Below are 20,144 nucleotides of genomic sequence, written 5' to 3'. Positions count from 1 at the left end.
GCATCCTCCAGCCCTGACACCACTGACGCCTTTTTTGCCCTTCTTTCTAGAACATTTAAAAGAGAAGCTGGAGGAATACATGGTCCGTTTTGCCAAAGTGAGGATTGTACGTACCAAGAAACGAGAAGGGCTCATTCGGACCAGACTGCTAGGAGCCTCGCTGGCTAGAGGAGAAGTCTTGACATTTCTGGATTCTCATTGCGAAGTCAACGTGAATTGGCTGCCTCCCTTGCTTAGTAAGTGTATAAGTGTTCATCAGCCATTAAAATTATAGCATACAGCATAGCTTAAGCAATCAAAGCCATGTCCCACAATAAGCAGGACATACACTGTATAGAAGTGTTTGGAGCTGTGCTGCAGCATCTGAAGAGTCAGTATGAAAGAGAACTCAAAGAAATGCGAGCAGCTCCATTTTATGGTTCTTTGTGACTAAAGAACTGGTAAAATTTTGAAGTATTACTTTGGCCTATTAGAGTTATGATTTATTTTATTAGTAGTGCCACTAAATACACTGCTAAATCTAGTATTATACTATGCCCTTACTATCCACCTGAAAACTTTTGTTATGCAGGTATTGTACTCCTTCCTAGTCTTCCACATTCCATTAAAACAGCTTTTGCTGTAAATGTATCCAAGTCCTCAGAGTTAAATCCAATAACAACCGCATTCACAATAGGAAGCTCCGAAAGAATGATTTGCTATTGACTGCTTTGCTGGATTCCAGCTGCAGCTGGCAAAGCTCCATTAGTCAAAGGAATGGAAAGAATCAATTGTTGTAGTCTAGGATTTCACTTCAGGAAACAATGTCCCTTTTTCTACAAATGTCCCGTTTTCTACCTGACTACGTACAAAGTGTATGTGCTTTGCAAAGTGAGTGGTTTTTTGCTAGCAAAACCAGAGAAAATTTCAGAGTTGACTATTAAAGAAATCTGTATTAATTAAAAGAGTATGTCCTAAGTACATGACAGGATAGGGTTTCACCAATTAACGGTTATTGTTTCTCAAATTTTGTTGCTAGGATTGGTTTGGCCACACAACAAGCTGATAAAGCATTTGCAGCCAAGAAGAGATGCTGTTCTGCTAATGAACTATCACTTGAGACAAAAAAAAAAAAATACTGGTAACTAGTATATTAGTATATACTAGTAACTAGATGTACAGATCAGTAACAAGATCAAGTACAAAATTCCAAATTTACATCCTTTCTAGCTTCCATATCAAATTACACATACAGTCTATCCTCTTATTACCATTTTGCCCTTAATCACAATATCAGCATTTTTAAAAATAACCCCAGTGTCTTCATGTAAAGACCAAATGGCATAAAGGAGCAGAGGGAAATAAAAGTTTCAACAAGCCTTCCACAAGCAGCTCTGACAAGTAGCCCTTAAACACTCTGGTGTATTCTACAGGCACCTTTCCTCTGCTTTCTGATTTTGCTCCACCATGCATAATACATTGCCACTAATGAAAAAATCTCAAGAAGATTCTCACTCTTGTCCTATGAAATCTTTTGCTAAGTTACTGCAGATGAGATGTAACCCTTCTGTTTTGCTAACTTATACATGGGAAAATTGTGAGTTGCAAAACCATTTCCTTTTCTTGCTTTGTCTGAAATTAAGGTACATCTAGCTGGGCTTCACCCTATAAAAACTGAAAAAAAAATAGAACGGTCACAAAGGATTTATAATTGCAGTTAGGTTGCAGTTGGGTATTGACCTAATGATCACAACCCTCAGCCTCAAGCCAGAAAACTGGAAAGATGTGAGAAGCTTCATAAGGGACCAAGTCCCAGTTCTCCATAGTTCTCAAGTGGAATGAGATCTTTCTTGTTCCACATGTAGTAGAAATACCCTTAGCTAACCATCCAGAGGATCTAGAACTCAATCTTGAGGAACACTGGAGCCCAGGATCAATAGGCTTTATTTTGAAAGAAAAAATAGACCATTACATGAAGAAGGACAAATAGAGAATTAATACACAGCTAGTATGTTTAAGGATGCCCTGTGCCCTGTTTTCCAAAAGGGATGAGAGAACTTTCTCATAACCATTAGGTGGCAAATATTTACTATACTGAAATCGGATGACACCTAGCTACTAATAATAAGTATTTATCTAAAGATCTATCTTATGATTCAGTCAACACTGCATTTGACTGAATGTCATTCAAGGAAACCAAAACAGAGGATATATTGGGTATTTATTGCTTTGAAGCTGCCCTGTTTCAGCTCTGATTGTATATGCCATGTGTAGTGAAAAGTCTTCAACAAGAGTTCAGTTCAGCCCTGCTCTGGAGTGAAGACTGTCGGTCTTTGCTGAGAGGGGCAGTGGTTTCCACTGTTCCAAACCAATTTTTTTTTTTTTTCTTTTTTTGCAAAATCAGACCTTGCAAGTTGGGGGGGAACCAAGAACAATCACCTAAGGATGGTTATTTAGGCAAATAGCTTATATTAGGCATCTAGCTTGTATTTTCAGAATTGACTATCACATTTTAGACCAAAGGATGACTGAGTTATTTCAGTACTTGTTAGGTGTCTAAATAGCTTTGTGGAGCTGAGCCATAGTTGTTTTCAGTTATGGTCCTTTGTTTTGTTTTCTTAAAAACAGGCACAAAACGGCTTTTCTTTATTTTCTTGAAGCTTTATTTAGTTTATTTCTTTAGCTTAAATGGGTTTCTAAACTGATATAAGCCACTCTGAGATCTCAGAGAGTTTTGCCTTATGTTCACTGAGCAGGCAGCTGTAGTCATGTAAAAATGTTGGCAAACACAGCTGTTTGTTATTACTCCTCAGTAGTATAAAGTCAGCAGAAGGAAAGATGTAACTTGGGCTCCAGCTGCTGTAGTTGAGAGTCTAGTGTAGCGTGAAGTCACAGTTATTGCAGGTAAGAAACTGAGTGGCAAACCAGCTGAAAGACGCAGGCACATCTTTCCTTCTGCTGATGTTGCTGCGGGAGCAGTAAGAGGCGTGATGGACAATAGATCAGTAGTGCCATAAGCTACCAGAACTAGGTTTGTTTTAGATTTTTTTTTTCCTGACCAAGACTTAAAACTATTCCATGAATACATCATGCTTCGCAAGTTATGAAGACACCTGCTAGCTATAGCTGTCCATCTCCGCAACATTTATATGATGCATTACTTGCCAGTGGGGAGACTGAGAGTACAAGTGCTTATGACAACTCAGGTAACAAGAGGTGATTTGATGAGCCACTGAAATGTTGTCACCATCTGTAATCACGTATTTAAGTAGGAAACTAAGAGTATTTGTGATGTGGCATTGTTACTTTAATCAGGCCAATTCAAAACCAGCACATGAAATTAAAGGGGTGCATCTTTCTCATAAAGATAAAACCTACATTTTTGAGATAGTGACTTATCCAATATTAAAAACTTCTGTTTATTGTCACGTGCACACTCTGCTTGATAGTAAAAGTGCTGAATTCAAATATGTATGTATATATTGCTTAAAATTGCTAAGGAGAAAGCTCTGAGCAATGTTCCCTCTTGATCCTATGCTCTCCCTCAAATCTGCAAGATTTTTACATGTACAATGATTCTTATCTGTTTGTTCTTCCTTTTATCTGCAGCATATATGCATTGAAATAACGCATGGAAATTTTCAGACCAGTAGGAATTTGTGAGAGGATGATGAGCAAAGGCAATAGAAAAGAAACTGTAAATCATTTCAGCTATGACTTTCAGACTCTGGCGTTAGGAGCAGGTGGGATAAAGAGTGGCTGGCAAAGGCAGCAGCATGTTCACATCTGTAAAGCTATGATACTAGCACTCTTGTGAAATGTAAGCTAGCCCTACAGCCCTTTTTTCTGTTTCCTAAATTTGTATTGAGGCTACATTTGAGCCTAAGAAGTATGTATGCAAAATTCATTATTTTAGGCATACTGAAAGAAACATTGAGGCTGCAAGTTTGATCACTCTGCCTTTTGGTGTGCACAACTACAAACTCCCTGGTTTCTTCAAAAGTCAAGATCTTCCTGTGATTCCTCATCATCTCTGAAACATTTTTGGGGCTGAGAATTAAGTTCTGCAGGTGCACACAAGAACAGGCAGGTAAGCATCATCTTATTTGCAAAAATCTTGCAGAGTTATAGGAAGGAAGACTGGGATTGAGTTTGAGCACTGCTCAAATTAATTTCTTCCTGGCTGTCTCTGCATGTGACTTTGAGCTTTCCAATCCTTCAGTCTATTTAAAGGCAGCGGCTTTTAAAGATCAAGAGAAAGGTGGTAATGTACTAGAAGTTTACCTTTCACCTGCTCCAGCCAATTTGGTTTCTGTCCTCCAATCAGTTTAGAAGGGGAGGATGAGAGACAGATTATTTTAAGCCCTATAACTATTAGCAGGACCATCACAGGAAAGGGATTATGTAAAAATTACTTTACATAATGATTACAGATAACTTTACACAGTATACCAGTGAATGTAATTATATTTGGCAATAGCAACGGTAATGCAGCCATTATGTCTGAAATGAGTTTCCTAGAATTTTGTGAGAGCCTGTGCTTTAAATTTATTTCACTATTAAAGGACAAGGATGTAAAAACCTGCTGAACTTTCAGACACAGTAATTTCTTACTAGCAGTCAGCATTGTTCCGCCATTTGGACAGTCTCTAAACAACTGAGAATAAATATGAAAACTACAGATGTTTTGCTAACATAATCTTTTTTCTTAATTTCAGTCCTTCAGAAGCAAGGAAGCAGAATCTGTATTATTAATCATTACACCAGTATTACCTGCCTTCCTATCTAAGTGTTCATTCTACATGCAGCCCTCTGATTTTTTTTTAGGGAGCTATCAAGCACCAGTGAAATCTAGTCCTTAAAAACAAAAAAGAATTTTTCCACGTAGGCCCTACAATGTATTACATTTTGTAAATAATCTAGGCTGCCATTTGGAGAAAAAGCTTTATTATACTTGGAATTTTGAGATTTTGGGTTTTTTAAGGGTTCATAGATATGCTAATGTACTAGAAGTTTACCTTTCACCTGCTCCAGCCAATTTTCTACTGTCCTTTCATGCCAACGCAGCTACAAATTTTCCCTCTACTTCCTCATTTCAAACCATTATTCTTCTGCCTAATTCTTGCTGCTGGAGTATCTTCTTTACTTTTCTTTCTTTTCTGAGGAGTTCTATGGGATTAAGCAATAGGATTCACCAAAGAAGACTCAGGCCCACCCTGCTCTTATACTAGAGATAGGAATTTGATTTAGCCTCACAGTTCTATTTAAAAAAAAAAAAAAAAAAAACACTCCTTTCTTTAGAAAACAGGTGAGTAACAATAACACTGTGTGGCCTTCTTTATATCTCAAAGATTGGTACAAAAAAGGACACAAGAGCTGTTTTGCTCCTCGTGTTGGAGTTTTTCTTTAATTTTTAGCATTTGATCTCAAAGCTGATGCACACTAGAGCCACAGGAACAGCAGCTGAATGGTTGCAAGGGCTGAGATTCACATTTGGGAACACAAATCTCTCTCGCAGGAGCTTGCCATACACGCTCCCCACAGCTGAAGGAGTATTTTTACATTTTGCTTGCTGGCTTGTTCCGTAGCTGACAGATTGGGGACAGCTCAGACTAGCAAAGTGACAGAGATCTAGATGACTGGACTCCTGTGGGTCTCACAGGGATATGCCTCCCTTTAAAGAACTGTAAATGCTTCTAATCATTGCCCAACTGTATTAAGTCCACTTTAGATAAAGGTTTGATACAGATTTGAAAAATGAAATTATTTGGGGGCCATAGGGAACAAAGCAAGCAATCTTCAAACACCAGAAAACCTGTGGGATTCGCTTTGCAGTAATATGATAGATGGCTTGACTAGACATGCCGTTTCCTATTTTCTACTTTCATTTTTCAGACCAGATTGCGTTAAACCACAAAACCATCGTGTGTCCTATGATCGATGTCATTGACCACAATCACTTTGGCTACGAGGCTCAGGCGGGGGATGCCATGCGAGGAGCTTTTGACTGGGAAATGTACTACAAAAGAATACCGATTCCTCCAGAGCTCCAGAGAGCTGATCCCAGCGACCCCTTTGAGTAAGTAGCGATAAAGGGGAGAGTGGGAACATGAAGCAGAACAAGCAAAGAAGGTAACTGTAGCAGAAGAATCCAAGCCCAGAAATTTCCATGTAGGCCACTTCATACTAATGAAAGGTAGTAGAAGCAAACAGCTTCTATACAGGTTTATACAAAACTAGGAAAAAGATCAGGACAACAAGTTGCAGAATTCACAAGCTATGCCTGGAAACACAAATCTTCCCAGTCTTTCCTGGCCCAGTGGTTGTGCATAAAAGAAACAGGCACATACTTGTTGTTAAGAGAAAGTATTGGCATCGGACATGAGTGAATGTGACTACAGTTATTCTATTTATTCCACAGAGCACTTCATGAACAGACTTTAGTTTAATGTTTTCTTTGCTGGAGATTGATGCAATACATGCATCGATAGCTGAGTCTACATTCTGCCAGCAGATGCTTTGTTTATGACTGGTGATATTGCTACTGTATACATATTGCTGTAACTTAAACACCGGGCTGTCAAACATGAACAGTGTCAAGCTGATTTGTAAATAATTTTTGATAAACCAGCCTCTGATCCCAGTATTGTATAGATCAGCTCATTCACAGGAATGATCTTCTACTCTTCACAAAGGTAGATCCTCTTTCCTTTCCTTTTTCCCCTTTTCCTTCCCCCTTTTCCTTCCCCCTTTTCCTTCCCCCTTTTCCTTCCCCCTTTTCCTTCCCCCTTTTCCTTCCCCCTTTTCCTTCCCCCTTTTCCTTCCCCCTTTTCCTTCCCCCTTTTCCTTCCCCCTTTTCCTTCCCCCTTTTCCTTCCCCCTTTTCCTTCCCCCTTTTCCTTCCCCCTTCTCCTTCCCCCTTCTCCTTCCCCCTTCTCCTTCCCCCTTTTCCTTCCCCCTTTTCCTTCCCCCTTTTCCTTTTTTTTTTTCCTTTTCTTTTTTCTCGTGTAGGGATCATCTGGGATTAATCTGCATCAGCAGAGAGAGGACAGACAGACAGACATGGTTCAATGTGGCAAAGCCTCCAGGTCTCTCACACAGTGTGCATCCCAGCAGGGCTGGCAGCAGAGCTTGCTCTGATGCTGTCAGTAGCACTGGCTGAAACTCCATGCTGCAGGTTTGGGCAGTTTAAAAACTCAGCATTTTCCCCTCCCCAAAACAAAAGGAAAACCTGTGTCTCTCTCCCAGACTCTGCACTATTTTGAAGTAATGGATCTGATTCATGCAGAAATTGACCCCTATATCCAGGGAATGACCAGCTCTGTACAGGGACAAGTAGGTAATTGCAGCATTTGATGGGCTTATTTTCATTATACCACTTGTTCCTTTTTACTTATCTCCATCTAGGCCCATCAGTCTTCATCCTGCATTGGTGTAAGTGCTGATGAAGTACTTTCCATCAGCCTCCAATATGACCACTCCACAACATAGATGCAGCTTAGTGCAACCTCCTAACACTCCAGAGTTGCTAGAGCCTGTATCGCTGTTCTACAAGACTTCCTGGTCCTCTGACCACTTGTCATTTCTTGCTGCTTACTGAAAGTCACCTAGCACATCGTGTAATCTCGTTCAGCATTCAAAGTTTGTGTGTAAGTAAAACTTATATACTGCCAGTGTAGCTACAGGGCTGCTTATCAGCCATTTCACACATTCGCAGTTTGTAGTATGCATCTCTTAAAGACAAGAGAGGCCTGAAGAGGATGTACACGTAGGAAACTTTCTAGAACAGGTGAAGGCTTTGTGCAGTACAGAACAGTTGTAGTGGTTTTGCATGAACTGTTGTTACAGTCAGCATGGCAGCCGTTGATACCCACCTTGCCCTGCCTGCACTCGTAAGACGCACAGATAAATGGCTTTGCAAGAAAAAACATATAGGACAATGCAACCTATAAATCTCTTGTAATCTGAGTAGTCATCTCCCGAGAAAGGTAGAAAGGCTTCCCAGTTCTTACACGAATCAGTGAGAGTCTTCCTTTGTTTTCAAGGCTTCCCAGTTCTTACACAAATCAGTGAGAGTCTTCCTTTGTTTTCCTGATCACAGGATGCGCATCAGAATGCTGCAGGTGGAAAAGCAGCATTGCACCTGGAACCACCATGTCCGGCCCCACACATGGCAGCAGGATTGAAGGCAGGCTGAGCTAGGACAGTATCTTTGCTCAAAAGTGCCCTCTGACTACAATGGCAAGGGTATAGAAGTGTTTTAAATAATCGGCATGAATTTTGCTTAGGGGAGGAATTATTTTCTAATTCAAAGTCAGTACTGCTTTTCCTGTAGGGCCTTCTCTGTTGACGCCTCGAGCTTTTAATACCTTGCTTACAAGAAGTACAGTAAAGGTTACAAACCATTTTAGGTATCAGTAACTTAATTGACCAAGACAGCTTCTATAGAATTAAAGAGACAGAACAGTTTTCCTTTAGGTGTATATACACTAAAACTAGAAATGGCTTCAGCCAGCATCATAATTATTATGTTACTGTTTTGTAAGCAGTAGGGTTGTTGGGTTTTTTTATTTAGGTTAAATATTTTACTATTGGTATCCTAGTAGCTTTATTTCTTGCCAGCAGCATCAGATCTGAGCTGATCCTTAATGAACTGGAAAATTGCCAGCATTTTTAGTAAAACACCAGCAATAAATGGGTATGTGATCCAAAAACTGCGCTGATGAGGTTTTTCCCTCACTTAAAATGCCAACTCAGTATGTGTGTTAAGCAGAAAAGGTCGTATCAACCTAAGAAATAATGTACATAAAACCAAATCAAACTACAGAAGACCTAAGAGCAGTCATTGTATCATCTGAATGATACGTTTGCTTTCCATCTGTACACGATCAAAATACTGCTGCAGCAGACATCAGCAGAGTGTTAGCTGTTGACACAACAAATTAAAGTGTTGTCAGGTAGGCTCTTGGTGTGACAGTAGCACGGAGCATACTGAGCTCCAATGCTAGCTGAGCTAGTGTTTCTGGTATTAATTTTTCCCCGTTTTTTTTTATTTTTTTACTGTACTCCACTATGGTTGGTATTTGACAGGCACTCTCCTGTTGGATGACATCTATCTGGACACAGTCTTTCCATTGAAAATCCCTCGTGAAGAATGTAGACATTCTCATCCATTTCTGGTGTGAGTGTGGGCATGTTTCACTGTCCATACACCTGCAGTGCAGCTCAGGCAGCGTCTCCACCCTTCACTGTGACACAACTTGGAGCTTCATTCCAGATCTCAGCTTTTCCTGAGACCCACACCCATTCTCAGGCCCTCTGCAGTTGTTCATGACAAGTAGCTTTACACCAAGATTTGGCTTGATGTTTATGAATTTAGGACGGTATAACACTCTCAGAAGCTTCCAGCCTGCCCAGTGTCAAATTCAGGTACAGATGATGTACTAGCACCAATCTGGGACTTACATGACAAATTTGTAACTGCATTTGTATCAGGCTGCATTCATCTACAAAATTTATGACGCTGGTTTGAGCCAGCAGTGTGCCCAGGTGGCCAAGAAGGCCAATGGCATCCTGGCCTGTATCAGAAACAGTGTGGCCAGCAGGAGCAGGGAGGTGATCGTGCCCCTGTACTCGGCTCTGGTGAGGCTGCACCACGAATACTGTGTTCGGTTTTGGGCCCCTCACTACAAGAAGGACATTGAGGTGCTGGAGCGTGTCCAGAGAAGGGCAATGAAGCTGGTGAGGGGTCTGGAGCACAAGTCTGATGAGGAGCGGCTGAGGGAACTGGGGTTGTTCAGTCTGGAGAAGAGGAGGCTGAGGGGAGACCTCATCGCTCTCTACAACTACCTGAAAGGGGGTTGCAGAGAGGTGGGTGTTGGTCTCTTCTCCCAAGTGACAAGTGACAGGACAAGAGGAAATGGCCTCAAGTTGCGCCAGGGGAGGTTCAGGCTGGATACTAGGAAAAATTTCTTTACTGAGAGAGTGGTGAGACACTGGAATAAGCTGCCCAGGGAGGTGGTGGAGTCATCCTCACTGGAGGTGTTCGAGGAACGTGTGGACGTGGCATTGTGGGACATGGTTTAATGGGCATGGTGGTGTTGGTTGATGGTTGGACTTGATGATCTTACAGGTCTTTTCCAACCTTAGTGATTCTGTGGTTCATGTGTAGTTTGTCACTGGCCATGCCAAGTTTCCCATAGGTTTCACTGAACTAAACTATAGCCGTATAAAATGTATTTTCAATCAAAGCTCCTATGTGAATTATCAGATATCGGTCTTTGCTCATTGTAGTGTTTAGGAAGGTTTAACAACTATTCCATGAACGGATCTCAGGTAGCCTTTAAGATTAGCTATTTTTCTGAAGTATCTGTGTTGCTGTTTTTCAGGATACATTGAATACTTAGGGGCACTGAAATTGGACTTCACCCCTAATAATGTTGCCTTCCCATCCAGAGACTAAATCTGTGAACTCCTTGTTGATTTCCCTTTTTCATGTGCCACGGGAACAACAGAAGTTTTATAGTGCATTCAACTGATCCGTCACACTTGCAGCTCGCAACAGTTGGCTGTAGTGGTTTTTCTCTTGTGATTCATGTACAACTACACCAATATATTCTGAAGGGGGCTTTGCGCTATTTTCCTCTGATGCATTCAGGGTTGTGTAAATGACACAGAGCAAATCGGTGTTCTGCTGTATTGTGGGAATTGTCAGACAATCGTGAAATCATCATCATGTCATGATGATGCTCACTGTATTGATCCCAGGGTCAGTGATCATTCAGCAGAATTTGAGATGACTTGGGAAACTGGGACTTGGGAGGACCGGAGATGTTTACCTCCTTTGTGGCAAGGATCATCTTGGCTTATTATCTCTCAATGATTTGATTCTCTGTCATGGCAGAGGTTTGGGAGCGTGCCCGTTTGGGACAGAAGAGCATGCTCTTGTGTGGCTGTTTCTTTCTGTGCTGCAAGCACTGTAGTCTCTGGAGGAGTTTGCCTAACCCAAGCGATTGCCACTTAAACTAATAGGATAACCTTGTTGCTATAATGGACTGTGATATACAGCATGTCAGTTTATATGATTTAATAGCCTGTCTGGGCTAAAAGCTCTGTGGAAGTTTAAAGCAGAGGTTTGATATGCTCAAGCCTGCTGGGGATGACTGCTTTTTATTTCCTGGCAGCACTTACATTACATCAGTTCACGTTATCACATGCCCAATCTGAAAGCGGGCATCAGTGTCCATTCATGCCATATTTTTAACCAGACAACAAAATATCAACAATTGAACTCAAAAAACTGTTTGTAAAAACCACTAATCGACAGGGAAAATCACTAATATAGCACAGATCAATTAGGGTAGGAAAGGGCTGCACAGCTCCTCGGAGCAGTTTTGTGGTGGTGTTACTTTACAATACAGGAGGGAGGGAAAGGTGCGGGTGAGACCTAACAGTATTGCTATTGAATTGCAAGTCAAGATGGAAATCCTAACTAAGGAGAGAAGTGTTGTGCTACTTACTGGATGCCAAGACTTCTGGCACCTATCTGGGAAAGTTAGTAGTTTTTTGGTATATGATCACTCCTTGCTCTCCGAGGTTTCCTTTCTATGACAGCCTGTTTGCCTTCTGATATAGAACTGTCATCTCCAGACCCCCCTGAAGGGAGACAAAGCTGGAGAATCATGTAATTCTAGCAAAGGACCAGAACAATAGTTTGGCAAGTACTGGGCTAGCCGAGGAAGTAGAAGCACCTTTGTAATCTCTGCGAGACTTTTCAGTTCTTGTACTCAGTTTCTCGTTTATAAAATAGGAATAGAATCACCCCACCGTTGCAAGGCTACTTTGGGTGTGAGTCTGGCAAAGGTTATAGCACTGAGGTCTCACAGTAATAAGGCCCATTTATGGTTTACAGATATATTTTTTGGTAAAATTTTGGACATGCTCAAGGGATGAAATTAGGTGATCAGTACATTTTTCTCTTCCCTTGCATCACAGACTGTCAACCTTGGATGTAATGTATGACCTTAATGTAGCCAGACGTGTGTTAGATTGGAAGATTACATGGCACTTTCTGTTGATTTGCATATGTAAAATCATATTATTATGCAAGCTGTTGTCAGCATGCTTTTTTATTTGAATATGACATACTCTCAGAAATACTCTCTTTTTCTGCAGCTCCTTACTTTCAGTATTTAGATATACTTCTAACAACATGTTGGTGCAAAGAAAGTCTTTGGTAAGACTGCATTTCAAATCTGACAAGTACTTTTACAATTTTATGTTCATTTCTGAAGTTTAGAAAGTGCTTTGGACAATGATTTCTGTTCTATAGCTCCCAGTGCTTTATAGTCTGTGTCTTTTATGGTTGATTTCTGCCTATAAACATATTCATAAAACCTTTCACAACCAGAAACTATTGTCTATTTTTTTAAAGCCTGAATATAATCTACTGTTTTGAACTGTGCTACAGGAATGTTTGATGCAAAGGCATTATTCTACAGAGAAGCAGTCTCCAACCAGTGTGAGTTTGTGTAATTTAAGGTCTTGATTTATTGTTTTGACAAGCTATAGTCTGTAGAAGACTGTTAGTGGAGATAACAATAGTGGAGATAACAATAGCTTTCACAAACTGCCGTCCACCTGTGGCACCATGAAAATCTCAGAATTTTTTCAATGAAAAATGCTGACACTAACACACCATTTTTGAGTGAAGATATGACTATTCAGTCATTTTCTCCTGCCTTTGGTCGGATTTCATTGTAGACGTTCTGTACAACCAGTACATTTTCTCTGAAGGCCAGCTCAGAAGAGGTAACTATACAGAGAATGTAACCTGTCAAAATACAAAACAAAACAAAACAAAAAACCCCCCATCCAAGATAAAAAGCTGCTGCTGGTATAATTTTTATAACCTCACAAGAATAACTCAAGCAATTAGTTGACTCCTACGTACTAGCTGAATTGGGTAGATTCAGGTTTGATACACAACTTTTCACTTGAATGTTGCTAGTGGCTCATGCCTCCCAAGACAAAAGGGAACAAATTTTGTTCATAATGATTTGATGCTGCAGTGCCAAAGTAGCTATGCTTCTGTGGAAACTCGTATTTCCAATTTTCTTTCCTACTTGGAGCTTCATCGTTAACATAAAAATCTAAACATCTTGAATGTAATGTTTCTAGACCTGTTAGCCTGCTACTTCACACAAGTATTAACTTTAGAGCTTGACAGTCTATATGCCCATATGCTGGGGCAGATTCATAGAGTGGGTCACCAAAACTACCAGTAATTAGAAAACTAAGTAGTTTCTGGACATGAAATTAATATTTCTTTACATTAAAAAGACTGGGATGGTGGCCAAGAAGACAACAGAGATATGTTGCTCAAGGATTACAGGTGAGCTGTTTGACGCTATTAACATGCTGTTGCTACAGATGACTTGGCTTTCAAAATTATAAAATCATGTCTGAACAATTTTCCATGAAGAAAAAGAAATCATACTTTTAAAATAATTATTTCTATTTTTAATTTTATATTTTCAAGCCATTTTCTCTAGAACCTTCATGCAGAATTTGGTGACACCTATTGGTACTAGGAAACAGAAAACCAACACCCTTCTCTTACATTTTATAGTGTTTACCAGCATAAAGTTGGGATTGACATCTGCATCCACTTCCATTTCTGTTTGGTTGATGTTGTGGGTTTTTTAAAGAATGACCTATTGCTGTCTAAAGCCCGTATCTGTGCTACAGTTACTTCCAACAGAAGAGAGAACAAAGACTAATACCAATGACTAATTTTGTCAGACCCCTCAGTGTGCCAAACAGCTTCCAAATCTGTACATTGATGCAAGTTCCATACATGCTCGTTGGCTCAAGTTTACTAATACTCTTTAGCATCTCTCCAGTATGAGCAGTTGGGGTTGGGGGGGGGTGTATGTGTGCCATTTCCCCCTTACTCTACAGGGTCTGCCAGATACTCTACAGTATCACAATGTTTTTCTTCCTTTCCCCTCCAATGCCCATGGTTCTTTTTCAGAGGCAGCAATCAACTAAGCATGGCATAGAAGCATCTTCACCTGCCAATGTATACCTTCTGGTTTTTTGTCTACACAGAATAATTCTGACTATCCAGCTATCTTGGCATAGGACCTCCTTAGCCCTGAGGTGAAGAGATTTTCCGTCTTCCACTCTCAAGAAATTAAGCTGCCAACGCAGTGTGTGCTGGAAGCATGAAAAGAAGGGGCTGGGAAGAAATTTATATATAGCCAATGTTTCAGTACTATTCTTATAATATCTGCTCAGAAACTTTCTTGCCACAGCTTTTACCCCTTTGTGTTTTGTTATGTACACTGTACACTGGGAGAAGACCTTTTAAGTGCTTGAGGACTCATGTCAGATCAGTTCATTGTTCATTTTCAAGTAAGTCTTATGTTTTTTCAGTCTCTCTCAATAAGTCATGTTTTCTAGATCTCTGATTATTTTCTTTGCTCTCGTCTGGACTTTTTCCATACTGAGAGCAGATACTGCACCAGCCAAAGCCTTATCATCGCCTAGTAGAATAGGCGGGTGACTTTGGCTGTCTCTGAGGCTATGTTACTGTTCATATTTCCTTCACCTTGCTGATTCATGCCAGGCTTGTGCTGTGGTGTAACCGCCACATCATTTTCTGCAGAACTGGTATCTAGCCAAGTGTTCATCATCCTCCTCTTGTAATGCAGATTTTACATGTTTGAAGGCAAGGCATTTGTCTTCATATCTATTTGAAGTGCCATGTCCAAAAAGGTGATCTGTCTTTATTATCCCTAGATCAGTGTGATACTTTGTGGATGAATATTTTGAACTTTATCTTTTTTGCCTTTGTTTACTTCACTTCTCCCATTTGCTAAGATTTTTGAATTCTGATTAACCCTCTGGTTTTTACAGCCTATTGCAATGTTATTTGAGCTCTATTTGAGGTTCATGCAAATGGCAAACTCTGTTTTAAATCCTGATTGTAAGAATTTCTGTTTGGTCCACGCCAGAAATCAAGACATGTGAAGTCTCTGGCTTTCCAACAAGACATCCAGTGGTTCCTCCATTTTCTCAACCAAAAATGCAGCATACACCACTTCTGTTGCCCTGGAAAATTTGTCAGATTCTGAAGCCTTGCTTCCTGCCAAGCAAACGTTTATAAAATGGTCCACAAGACTTCCTCCACATGCTCTAGATGGCGTCAGATTTATAGCACAATGGCAGCTGGCTCTTCAGGTCCTTTTCCAGACCTGAGACCAAGATCTAGGACCTCATGGGCACATGTTCCAAACTGATACAGTTACGCACAAAGCCCTATTTAAAGCTCCATGGAGCAGGGTTGCTGAATTGCACCATGCAGGTTTTTAATGCAACGCTGAACTGAATGAGATGCAGGACAATGTTTGTAGATACTCTCTCAAGACAATTTCCATTTTGATGTTGGGTTATAGGTGATTGCTTTTTAGTAATGGCTATCAGCAGTTTTTGCATCTCTCTGACAGTCATTATGTCTCTTCCATATTTCTTCAGTTGTTAACCCTCGCACTTATCTGTGTGAATCAGATCTTTTACCTGAGACTTGAGTGAGAAAAAAGAGAGTTTAATACAAATTTTGTTTAAAATATTAGGAGAGTTCAGTATAGGTATTGACATGATGAGGACCTTAGAAATAAGACATGCAGGATCATATTTTGAATTATCCCCAGACACACTAGCATGTGTTTTCGTTTCATGTACGTAACCAAAATATCGTTATTCTAGCTGGAAGACAAGTTTTGTCAAGAGGGAAAGGCAAATTCGTCCAGCAACCTGTGAGGTGAAAATCATGATAAACACTCCAAATCTTGCTGTGTTAGTTTATTTATAAAATGCTATGCATATCTTTTGAGAGACCAGGAACAAATGAGGCTCAAAACAGTTGACATTTGTTGTTCCATAAACTGCCAAGACACTGTCCTTTATTAGGGAACAAGATTCATATATCAGCTTTGCTCATTTCTAAATATACCTGTTTCCTTTGTGGCAAAACAGCATATAACTATCTCTTCAAGTGAATTATTAGGAAAATCAACCCCTCTGATGTTTTCTGTTGTTAAGCTGGTGTGTCAGCTTTGTTTTCAGTGCTGGAGACGTGCTGTAGGTATTAAATTACACAAGTCCATTTGCCCTCAACAGAGAATGAGGTGTCTGCAAGGAGAGAGGAGACCCCTGCTCCTTCCGCTCTCCTGGTTCTCCAGCAGAAAGTTTAGCTGATTCTGCAGAACTTCCCGGCCTGTTTTGTGCTAGGGCAAATAACCACTCTGTTTTCCCATGAGTACAAATGACCTGTGGACATGCAGTGAATTAGGAGTGGAAGAGATGGTGATAAGCCAGGAGCACAGTGGGAGAACAGTAACAACATTTTTCCTTTTCAAAGCATTACAAACATGCAAAGGACCTCTCAGAGTACCCAAGGAAAAGGTAAATAGCGGGGCAAGAAAGTAGTTTGTAGCAGCATTTTCAGACCACTCTCTGGGGACCTCAGAGTAGTGGTTTCTAACAGACTCCCAGAAGGCACTGAAGTAGAGCAAACTTCCTAAGTTCTCAGTCCCCAGGAAATGTTTCAAGTCCCCAGGAAATGTTTCAAGTCCCCAGCTCGCTGCTTAGCAGTAGGTTTTAATGCCTAGCGCATTTATTTTGTAGTCATTCCTTTTGACAGAATGACAGTTGAAGCAGCAAAACTGTTCAAAGCACAATCTTTGTTTGTTCCTGACTTGTTCAAAGGGCATTCAGGGAAGAAGAATAGTCCTTTGTTAGTTGTAGTTACAATATATATAATTAGCTGATATAGCTAAATCATATGGGACCTGTTATTTCCGGGTTGTTCTCATTTGACTTTATATCAAGCGCATAACCAAAACAAAGAAATTATTATAAATGTCCAGCTATATTGCCTTAATTTTTACACTTTATCTTATATTACTGTAATTGTTTGCATTTTCATTTCTGCTAAATAGGGATATTATTATTATTCTATAGCAGGATGATGTTGAGACATGGTTGCATTTTTCATAAATCACAAGATATTATTGCTATTGCAACCAACTTCCAGTATGAGTACCTATAATGATAATTTAATAGATTCATAAATTTTTAATACCAAAACACACTATTGTCACTGTCTCAATGGAAGTGGTAATACTTTAAGAACATTCATATATCTTCTGGAAGGTAATAGCATGCTCATAATTTCTGTAGGCATGAAAGGGACTCTAAACTTGTCACAATGTGGGTATTGGGATGACTGAGACTACTTTTTTTTTATAGTGCTTTGGTTTTTTTAATGTGGTATAGCAGAACACTGATAAAGCTTTTTTAAAATACTTGACAACACGTGGTCAGGTATTAGAAACTATGTCTTTTGATCACCTATTTAACTTTTTGCCTTTTTACTTTCGTTAATAGTTTGTTGAATATGAAAGTTTTCTAAGCTCCACAGGCACAGCTGACCATAGGCTGTAGGAATGTCGGTGGCAAGGAAGGCTGATAGATGGGCCCTAACTGCAGACAGATTTCATCTGTCTCATCTAATGCTTATTAAGAAATCTAACCTCGGTTAAATTGTATTATACAAACCTTCAACTGTATCAAGGACTGCCAAATGGCTGTTTTCTGTAGTAATTACTGGACTTACATCTCCACCTACTGGCTGGTGGGGCAAAGTCCCATTCAAATGTTAGTTTAAATGAAATCCAAGTAGTGTTTTGCCTGTAAAAGCTTTTCTTATGATACTAAATCATTTACGGCCACGATTTTCAGGGGAAGTTTGTTCAAAGTTATTTGGCTATGTATATAATGAAGCCAGTGACTTCAAACTTGTTGACCTGTGCATATTATCTTAGGTCTTAATAGCGAAAATATGATAAGATTTTTAAATCAGAAAAAAAAAAAATTATTTAAACCCACCTACAGATCTTTTCCATGGGAATGCATGAGCACATCCAAGAGCCAAGTACAGAGTAGACCTGTAGAAAATTATTCCTATGTAACTCAATAAAGCTTAATAGCATAACAAGAATGATGTTACTAGAGAAATTATTTTTTAAAAAAGAAACAGAAAACTCTGTTGTAGCAAAGAACTCAGAGAGCTGACCCATAGGGTGATTATCAGTGTTGGAAACCAACAGAAAAAAAAAAAAAAAATCCCAATAGCAGTTTAGAGGTTAGCAGAGAGAAGGAGCTGAAATTTAGCAACAAAAAGTCAAAGGGGACTGATGATGAAAATTTCTTTCAGAATAGATTTCATCCATTGGTAACCATAGAGGAAGAGATATGCTCTTCGTAAAAGCTGATGATCGTAGACAACGATGACTCTCCAGTGTGATAACAGCTGTGAAAAGGGCAAATCCTGGAACTTATTTTGCTGTAGCCCTTGGTCCTTTGTGGTTACAAAATATTTCAGAATCTTAGCTGCCCCCTACTCTTTTTTCCTCACAAGTCAGGATATCATCTCCTCTCAGGCTCAGATGGAATCTGTCATGCTTCTGTTGTCTTGTTCTGGTTGACACTACAACCTCTTCCTCATTTCCCCAGGGAGAAGGGGAGAACATAGGATAAATAGACACAAAATTGCAGGATAGGGTGTTCTTTTATACCTTAATTTTGTCCTTTCTCGTTCTTTATGATGGGGCATTCACGTGTGAGAGCTGATGTCACATCCTCTGCCTGCACCTTAAAATCTTTTGACGGGCATTTCTACTTAATTTCTGCTTAATTAGCAAGCTTCTGCCTTCAGAAAGCTTCCTACTAAAGATACACTGGTAAAATCCTAACTATTGTGAGGAATATTAAGTACACAATCTCCCTAGTAGTCATATAAAGAATAAATACAGTACAGTATATGGTGAAACTAGAAATCTGATGCTTGGCCTGAGTAATAACAAGTCTCCCAAAGACACAGTTTTACAGAGACTCAGCTTAGATCAGATGCCTCATCAGGTGCACCTACAAAAAAGTCATATAAGCCTCTTAGAATAAGGTATCTTTTTCTACAGAAGTGCATATTAAACAGTGCTAGAATACAGATGCTAAATGAAGTAGGTTTCTTCTAATTTTTTTTTTTTTTTTTGCTCTGAGCAATTTCTTCAAATAGGTACAGAAATAACACAAAATAGGAGCGTGCCCTGAACAGAAAAACACCTCTTACCCAGCTGGAAAAGAAATTTTCCAGAAATGTGGATGATAACTGAAAGAAGATTGAAAAGCACTTTGCTCTGTATCTGTAAACAATAGGCACCAGCAGAAATATTAATTAACTAGTGAGATGATAGCTGTAGTTCTCAAGATAGCTGATGTTTGAATGGCTTTATTTGACTCAGACAGAGAAAGTTAATTATGTAACTTTATTAAATGAATTTGTAAATTTTTGCATGTTGTGACATTCTGGATGTAACAGAGAATCCAAAATGCCTCGAGAGCAGAACTGAAGCAGAAAGACATGGAGTTCAACCCATAAAGCTGCGACACCAGCAGGACTAGAGGGCTTCCTGCAACTTGACAGCAGCAGAGGTGATGCCTCAGATTTCTGAAAATGCTGGTCTTTCTGGAAATTAATTGAACACACCTAAGCAGCCAGGTCGGTTAGAAATATTTGATCTGTCAGATAACTCCTGGTCTGTTGCTAAAGAGAAATCACATCCTGTTTCAGTCTTCACTTCAATGGCCTTCTTCAGTCTCTTCTCCTAAAATACCGGATCCATAATTCCTCTGATTGTTCTGGCACAGCTCTAAGTTTAGTTTCATTTCTCCTTTTTTGAAAACAGTGGGCCAGATTTGTATGCAGCATCATACTGCATGCAACCCTCAGCAGTGCTATTGATCTATATCTGCTGGAAAGATCTTTACTAATAGATCTTAAAGTTGCGTTTGACCTTTCCAAAGCTTATCTGATACTTGTTTCATTCATTCCTGAACTCTCTGACATTGCGCATCGCAGATATTTGGAACAGCTATTCTTGCAAAAGTTCAAATGATCCAGTCTTGGTTCTGATGAGGTAACAGGCACAAGATGTACGAGAGAGCAGCAAGTTGAGATGTATTTGAAAGATTCCCTGAGAACTTTGAACTTTGCTTTTCCAATACTTGAGTCCATTTTCACTCAGTAAGCGTTGATGTTTT

At 39.7% G+C, this 20,144-nt stretch overlaps 1 protein-coding gene across 1 annotated transcript in view; it reads left to right on the top strand.

Annotated features, from left to right (window-relative positions):
• Positions 1–20,144, top strand: part of GALNTL6 (polypeptide N-acetylgalactosaminyltransferase like 6) — a 476,207-nt gene that overhangs the window by 389,937 nt on the left and 66,126 nt on the right. Inside the window, exons 5-6 of the mRNA XM_059818036.1 lie at positions 51–236; positions 5,875–6,058. Coding sequence (XP_059674019.1) covers positions 51–236; positions 5,875–6,058 — 370 coding nt within the window. The remainder of the gene's footprint in view (positions 1–50; positions 237–5,874; positions 6,059–20,144) is intronic.

This window comes from Gavia stellata, chromosome 5 (assembly GCF_030936135.1).
Source record: "Gavia stellata isolate bGavSte3 chromosome 5, bGavSte3.hap2, whole genome shotgun sequence".
Classification (NCBI taxonomy): Eukaryota; Metazoa; Chordata; class Aves; order Gaviiformes; family Gaviidae; genus Gavia; species Gavia stellata.
The sequence above is the reverse complement of the archived record's forward strand: the minus strand, read 5'-3'. Positions and strand labels throughout refer to the sequence as shown.